At 45.4% G+C, this 8,331-nt stretch overlaps 1 protein-coding gene across 1 annotated transcript; it reads left to right on the top strand.

The window, feature by feature from the left end:
- Positions 1 to 2,035: 2,035 nt before the first annotated feature.
- On the top strand, positions 2,036 to 7,823 carry rpl26 (ribosomal protein L26). Its single transcript, XM_068043385.1, has 4 exons — positions 2,036 to 2,097; positions 4,131 to 4,303; positions 5,920 to 6,060; positions 7,644 to 7,823. Exons 1-4 carry the CDS (start codon positions 2,049 to 2,051, stop codon positions 7,770 to 7,772), a joined length of 492 nt encoding a protein of 163 aa, XP_067899486.1. The 5' UTR covers positions 2,036 to 2,048; the 3' UTR covers positions 7,773 to 7,823.
- The last annotated feature ends 508 nt before the right edge of the window (positions 7,824 to 8,331 follow it).

Genomic DNA, 8,331 nt, shown 5'->3' with positions numbered 1-8,331 from the left:
ATGCAGCCCAGCCTCTACCAGTCATGGATGAGCTGGACATACAGCCAACCAAATCGGAACTCAGTGATGCCATTGATTCCCTAGCCAGCGGAAAAGCCCCTGGGAAGGACAGCATTACCCCTGAAATAATCAAGAGTGCCAAGCCTGCTATACTCTCAGCACTACATGAACTGCTATGCCTGTGCTGGGACGAGGGAGCAGTACCCCAGGACATGCGCGATGCCAACATCATCACCCTCTATAAAAACAAAGGTGACCGCGGTGACTGCAACAACTACCGTGGAATCTCCCTGCTCAGCATAGTGGGGAAAGTCTTTGCTCGAGTCGCTCTGAACAGGCTCCAGAAGCTGGCCGAGCGCGTCTACCCTGAGGCACAGTGTGGCTTTCGTGCAGAGAGATCGACTATTGACATGCTGTTCTCCCTTCGTCAGATACAGGAGAAATGCCGTGAACAACAGATGCCCCTCTACATTGCTTTCATTGATCTCACCAAAGCCTTTGACCTCGTCAGCAGACGTGGTCTCTTCAGACTACTAGAAAAGATCGGATGTCCACCAAAGCTACTAAGTATCATCACCTCATTCCATGACAATATGAAAGGCACAATTCAACATGGTGGCTCCTCATCAGAGCCCTTTCCTATCCTGAGTGGTGTGAAACAGGGCTGTGTTCTCGCACCCACACTTTTTGGGATTTTCTTCTCCCTGCTGCTTTCACATGCGTTCAAATCCTCTGAAGAAGGAATTTTCCTCCACACAAGATCAGGGGGCAGGTTGTTCAACCTTGCCCGTCTAAGAGCGAAGTCCAAAGTACGGAAAGTCCTCATCAGAGAACTCCTCTTTGCTGACGATGCTGCTTTAACATCTCACACTGAAGAATGCCTGCAGAGTCTCATCGACAGGTTTGCGTCTGCTTGCAATGAGTTTGGCCTAACCATCAGCCTCAAGAAAACGAACATCATGGGGCAGGATGTCAGAAATGCTCCATCCATCAATATTGGCGATCACGCTCTGGAAGTGGTTCAAGAGTTCACCTACCTAGGCTCAACTATCACCAGTAACCTGTCTCTAGATGCAGAAATCAACAAGCGCATGGGTAAGGCTTCCACTGCTATGTTCAGACTGGCCAAGAGAGTGTGGGAAAATGGCGCACTGACACGGAACACAAAAGTCCGAGTGTATCAGGCCTGTGTCCTCAGTACCTTGCTCTACGGCAGCGAGGCCTGGACAACGTATGCCAGCCAAGAGCGACGTCTCAATTCATTCCATCTTCGCTGCCTTCGGAGAATACTTGGCATCAGGTGGCAGGACTATATCTCCAACACAGAAGTCCTTGAAGCGGCCAACATCCCCAGCTTATACACACTACTGAGTCAGCGGCGCTTGAGATGGCTTGGCCATGTGAGCCGCATGGAAGATGGCAGGATCCCCAAAGACACATTGTACAGCGAGCTCGCCACTGGTATCAGACCCACCGGCCGTCCATGTCTCCGTTATAAAGACGTCTGCAAACGCGACATGAAATCGTGTGACATTGATCACAAGTCGTGGGAGTCAGTTGCCAGCATTCGCCAGAGCTGGCGGGCAGCCATAAAGACAGGGCTAAATTGTGGCGAGTCGAAGAGACTTAGTAGTTGGCAGGAAAAGAGACAGAGGCGCAAGGGGAGAGCCAACTGTGCAACAGCCCCAACAAACAAATTTCTCTGCAGCACCTGTGGAAGAGCCTGTCACTCCAGAATTGGCCTTTATAGCCACTCCAGGCGCTGCTTCACAAACCACTGACCACCTCCAGGCGCGTATCCATTGTCTCTCGAGATAAGGAGGCCCAAAAGAAAGAATATTTTGGATGTAAGCGTTTTGTGAATGTGAATCGTGAATTCACACAGCGTAACCGTGAATGTGATCAAAACAAAAGTCGACAGCCCCGACTCTGTTGTACTGCTATTCTATAGCTCACTTGACACCTGTGGAACTGTCTCTTTAAGAACCGGGACGGCTGCCTTGCTGAAATCTCGCGCGATTTGAGAACAGACTAATGTCGCACAGCGCATGCGTGCGTTCTCTTTTCACCGGCAGCCATTGCAGCAACAACAGAACGGTAAGCGTCTTGTTAGTGGTATCCACTAACATCTGAGCACTTCCCAGCCAACCATGGCAAAGCGATCCCAGATACTGAGCCGGACAACGACTGACCAGTCATATACGGCAATATTGTTCAAATACGGGGTACGATGCGGGCGTAAATCGGTGTAAAATATAGAAGCTTGAAGGGCCTGTAGAGCGGGCGCGAGAGGCAGACGGAGGTGGGGAGCTCGAGACTTACTGCGCCTTGTGTTACAGAGTTCCTGATTGATCTGATTCCATTTTATTGTGCCGGGTGTTACAGAGCTCCTGACTGGGTCTGATGCTGCCTGACTGCGCCTTGTGTTATAGAGCTCCTGATTGGGTCTGATGCCACCTTACTGCGCCTTGTGTTATAGAGCTCCTGATTGGGTCTGATGCCGCCTTACTGGGCCTTGTGTTGCAGAGCTCCTGATTGGGTCTGATGCCACCTTACTGCGCCTTGTGTTGCAGAGCTCCAGATTAGGTCTGATGCCACCTTACTGCGCCTTGTGTTGTAGAGCTCCTGATTGGGTCTGATGCTGCCTGACTGCGCCTTGTGTTGCAGTGCTCCTTATTGGGTCTGATGCCACCTTACTGCGCCTTGTGTTACAGAGCTCCTGATTGGTCTGATTCCATTTTATTGTGCCGGGTATTACGGAGCTGCTGGTTGGGTCTGATGCCACCTTACTGCGCCTTGTGTTACAGAGCTTCTGATTGGTCTGATTCCATTTTATTGTGCCGGGTGTTGCGGAGCTGCTGATTGGGTCTGATGCCACCTTACTGCACCTTGTGTTGCAGAGCTCCTGATTGGGTCTGATGCCACCTTACTGCGCCTTGTGTTACAGAGCTCCAGATTAGGTCTGATGCCACCTTACTGCGCCTTGTGTTTTAGAGCTCCTGATTGGGTCTGATGCTGCCTGACTGCGCCTTGTGTTGCAGTGCTCCTGATTGGGTCTGATGCCACCTTACTGCGCCTTGTGTTACAGAGCTCCTGATTGGTCTGATTCCATTTTATTATGCCGGGTGTTACAGAGCTGCTGATTGGGTCTGATGCCACGTTACTGCGCCTTGTGTTGCAGAGCTCCTGATTAGGTCTGATGCCACCTTACTGCGCCTTCTGTTGCAGAGCTCCTGATTGGGTCTGATGCTACCTTACTGCGCCTTGTGTTGCAGAGCTCCTGATTGGGTCTGATGCCACCTTACTGCGCCTTGTGTTGTAGAGCTCCTGATTGGGTCTGATGCTGCCTGACTGCGCCTTGTGTTACAGAGCTCCTAATTGGTCTGATTCCATTTTATTGTGCCGGGTGTTACAGAGCTCCTGACTGGGTCTGATGCTGCCTGACTGCGCCTTGTGTTGCAGAGCTCTTGATTGGGTCTGATGCCACCTTACTGCGCCTTGTGTTACAGAGCTTCTGATTGGTCTGATTCCATTTTATTGTGCCGGGTGTTGCGGAGCTGCTGATTGGGTCTGATGCCACCTTACTGCGCCTTGTGTTATAGAGCTCCTGATTGGGTCTGATGCCGCCTTACTGGGCCTTGTGTTGCAGAGCTGCTGATTGGGTCTGATGCCACCTTACTGCACCTTGTGTTGCAGAGCTCCTGATTGGGTCTGATGCCACCTTACTGCGCCTTGTGTTTTAGAGCTCCTGATTGGGTCTGATGCTGCCTGACTGCGCCTTGTGTTGCAGTGCTCCTTATTGGGTCTGATGCCATCTTACTGCGCCTTGTGTTGCAGAGCTCCTGATTGGGTCTGATGCTGCCTGACTGCGCCTTGTGTTGTAGAGCTCCTGATTGGGTCTGATGCTGCCTGACTGCGCCTTGTGTTACAGAGCTCCTGATTGGTCTGATTCCATTTTATTGTGCCGGGTGTTACAGAGCTGCTGATTGGGTCTGATGCCACCTTACTGCGCCTTGTGTTGCAGAGCTCCTGATTGGGTCTGATGCCACCTTGCTGGGTCTGGTTCAACTCTCGTTTTACGGTGTAACAGCCGGCGGCAGCTTAAACTTGTGTGTTTCTTCTGTGTGCAGCCAACATGAAGTTCAATCCTTATGTAACATCTTCACGGAGGAAGAACCGCAAGAGGCACTTCAATGCTCCATCTCACATCCGCAGGAAAATTATGTCCTCTCCACTCTCCAAGGAGCTGAGGCAGAAATACAATGTTCGCTCAATGCCAATACGCAAGGATGATGAGGTTCAGGTAAGTGAAGTAAACCCTGCGATTTATTGCATGGAAAAATGAAAAATGTTGCGAATATTGGAAATGAACCAAAGGCCCCATTTACAGTGTCGCCTGCCTTTCTGCCTCCAGTACTGACTGCTATAGGTTTCTAACATTTTCTTCTTTTTATCCTGAGATTCTGTCATGATTATGCCATAATTTCTGATCTGCTGTCAAGAATGCTAAAGGAATAATAGGAGAAGATGCAGAAATACAAAAAGTCATTGAGCATCTGTAAAGTGAAAAACAGGTTTTTTGTCTTTGTGTGTTTTTCATTGAAACTGATGCTGACCGACCTCTGTATTTGTAGTGCGGTTTCTATTTCAAACTTGCAACATTTACAAGTTCTTGCTTTTTTTATTTTAACAAAATTGGGGTGCTATGATTGGACTTTAGTGCGCCTTTGCATTGGTAAAAATTATAATAAAGTGAAGTGCATATTGACACTGCAACAATCTCCTTTGCTGTCATTGGCATGTGTTCTTTGGCTGTTACTTTCTTGGAAGTTCAGACGGCCAATTGCACCGCTTCCAAAGCAATATTGATATCTGTCTTTCCTATATCCATCTGTCATGCACATGTTTGCGGTATACTGCCTAGGATGTCAGGATGCCCGGTCAACGTTCTTTTGTCCAATCAATGTTAATTTTCTGCCCTAACTCTATCTGACTTTTTTTTGTTTTGGAGCTTTATTCCGTGCTGGCTTTGAGCCTATTTGACCTCAGGAGACAAACAGTGTTTAGTGTGGGTGAGATGGCTGATTGACATTCCTTGGATAAATAAACTACCACTTGTATCTGAGCATATTCTATCCTTCATCCATTAACCCTGTGATTCCTTACCTATATTGGTTCCCAGAGCATTGCCACAGTACTTCAAAATTATATTTAAATTCCTTTGTGGCTTTGTCCATCCTGTAATCCCCTGCAACACACTCAGACCTCTCTGTTCCTCTCACTCTGGACTCTTCTGCATTCCCCACTCCCTTTGCCCCACCATTGGTGACTGTGCCTTCAAACAACGAGGCCTAGAATTTTAATCCTAGTCCTCTTTACATCGCTGTCCCTTTTTGACCTTACTTTAAAACTCACCTTTTGACCTCATGCCTCCCGAATATCTCCTTAACTCAAGGGTCTATTTTTGTGTGCTTCTGTGAAGTGTTTGAGAATGTTTTCAGTATTAACTATGCATATCTATATATATTGTATGTGTGTGTGTTACTAGCTTAGAAAATATGATTAGAACACATTATCAATTTTAGGAATTATTAAAAGAATGCTGTGTTTCTGTTACTTTCGAGGTCATCACAAATGATTGTTTACCTTAAAAGAAATGGAACAATTTTATCGCACAGTGAACTAAAAGTGCAATTTTTTTTCCATTGTGCTACCTTATAGGTAATGTTTGAGAATTGTGCTGCTGGATCCACATACCCTGAGATCTTGGGAAAGTAAAGTGTTCAATATAGGTTGTTAAAACATAAGCACAGGGCTTCAATATCCAGCATCTAAATACCAGTGAACCTGCAAATGGATTATTTTGACTGTATGCATTAATGTTAAACGTATATTCTATGTTTGATATCTCATGAGCAGGTTGTCAGAGGACATTACAAGGGTCAGCAGATCGGTAAAGTTGTCCAAGTATACAGAAAGAAGTATGTGATCTATATTGAGCGTGTGCAGCGTGAAAAAGCCAATGGTACCACGGTTCATGTTGGCATTCATCCCAGCAAGGTAGGAACTGTTATGGAATTCGTGGGGGTTTAACTGGTTAATGTAGGGTAGTAAACTTTTTTGTGACAATGAGTGGAAAGCAGTGTAACTAAGCTAACTAGCTGCTACAAAGCCAACATTTTATATTAATAGTTTTAAAGAGAAATTTTGGTCTGTACAGCTCAAGTTTATTCAATATTTTTGTACTTGAACATGTAACCTTGGCTGACCTTTTGATACAGGACTGCAGGTGTGCTGCACTGTCAGAGCTATTGGCTTAAGGTTGAGATTGAACCAAGGCCTCAAGTGGAGGTTAAAAAAAAAAGTAACGACAATATTCAGAGAAGAATAAGGGAGTTCTCCCAGTGTCCGAGCCAATTTTTATCCCTCAACCAACTCCACTGTTACTGGTTGTGGAACCTTCTGTACAAATTGACTACTGCATTTCTGTACATTTCAACAGTGTATTTCAAAAGTACTTTGATGTCATGGGGTTATGAAACCTGTCTCATTTTATAATAAGTCAAGATCTGAGAATTTTAGAATTTGCCATTCTGAAACTAGCATATAGGCTTATAATTATTCAAAATGGGCGATGAGGATAGATCCATTGTTTACACATAGTTTGGATGCACTATGTTGCAGATCAAATTCTGCTTGGAATGTTTGTTTATTACCTATACTGATGCAGAAATCAACAGTTGCAGCTTTTATACAGTACTCTGGAGCCTGAATTGTTTAAGCTACTAATAATAGCCACCTGCAGGTGACTTTACAACAAATCTTATGGGGCATATCTTTGTCTTTGGTCACAGGTTAAGTTTCGGAAGTATAGCTAAACAGAGTGATTATAGCAGAAAGGAGGCCTTTCAGCTGGTCAAGTTCATGCTGACTCTATAAAGCAATCCAGTCAGTTCCATTCCGTTGTTCCATCCCCAGACTGCTTCAAGTTTATTTCCCTCAAGCGTCCATCCAGTTTTGCTATGAAATCATTGATCGTCTCCATTTCCACTACTCTCCTAGGCAGCACGTTTCAGGTATTACCACTCACTGCACAAAAAAGTTCTACATCACATCCCGCCCCGCTGCATCTCCTGCCCAAAACTTTAAATCTGTGTACCCTAGTCCTTGTACCATCAGCTAATGGGAACAGCTTTTCTTTGTCTACCTTATCTAAACCTGTCATAATCTTGTACACATCCTGTGGTTTACTGGCCAATATTCCTCATTCAGCTATTGTGAAAAAGACTTGTAACTGCTCATCTTGCAAGCTGGCTGCTGTGTTTACCCAGGTAAGTCATGGTTAAATAAATGGCGGTATTGTTATTTTGAGACTTTTGTCCAGTCATGTCCTTTCTGGGGTTCAGTAGTGTTATTGTTACTATTGAACTGATGGAATGATGGTTTGGCTCCAATAGTGAAAAGGTGGATAATGACATTTTAGGCACGATGAAGGGTGTGTATACTTAAAGTATCATAACTGGTCTTATTTTCTTTACAGCTCCTGACTGGCTGTACTTTCATGCTGATATTTGATTCAGTCTGTGCACCACTGTTGTACATATGAAGAATTAACAGCAATATATATATGTAATCTCTTGCAGGTGGTGATTACCAGGCTAAAGCTGGACAAAGATCGCAAGAAGATTCTGGAACGCAAGGCCAAATCTCGCCAAGTTGGCAAAGATAAAGGCAAATATAAGGAAGAATCTGTTGAAAAAATGCAGGAGTAATTAAATGTTCCACCTTTGCTACTTTCAATAAAGACTCAAAACAAATTGAAACATCGTTTACTTTTTACCGGAACCTGCTTTTTCAATGCTCACTTTCATGTAGGAATGTGGGCTGTATCTTTCAAAGCTTTTTAACATATTTTGAGAGCAAACTGCAGCCACAGTGAACTCCTCCAATTCCAGATTTTTATTTTTAGAGATACAGCACTGAAACAAGCCCTTTGTCTCACTGAGTCTGTGCTGACCATCAACCACCCATTTATACTAATCCTACATTAATCCCCTATTATTACCACATCCCCACCTTCCCCTACCTATACTAGAGGCAATTTATAATGGCCAACTTACCTATCACCCTGCAAGTCTTTGGCTGTGGGAGGAAACCGGAGCACCCGGCGAAAACCAACGTGGTCACAGGGAGAACTTGCAAACTCCGCACAGGCAGTACCCAGAATTGAACCTGGGTCGCTGGAGCTGTGAGGCTGCGGTGCTAACCACTGTGCCGCCCAGATGATTCCATTTTAGAGTTGAATTCATTTGTGTCATTCCTATACTGTGA

This window comes from Heterodontus francisci, chromosome 12, assembly GCF_036365525.1.
Source record: "Heterodontus francisci isolate sHetFra1 chromosome 12, sHetFra1.hap1, whole genome shotgun sequence".
Taxonomy (NCBI): domain Eukaryota; kingdom Metazoa; phylum Chordata; class Chondrichthyes; order Heterodontiformes; family Heterodontidae; genus Heterodontus; species Heterodontus francisci.
The sequence above is the reverse complement of the archived record's forward strand: the minus strand, read 5'-3'. Positions and strand labels throughout refer to the sequence as shown.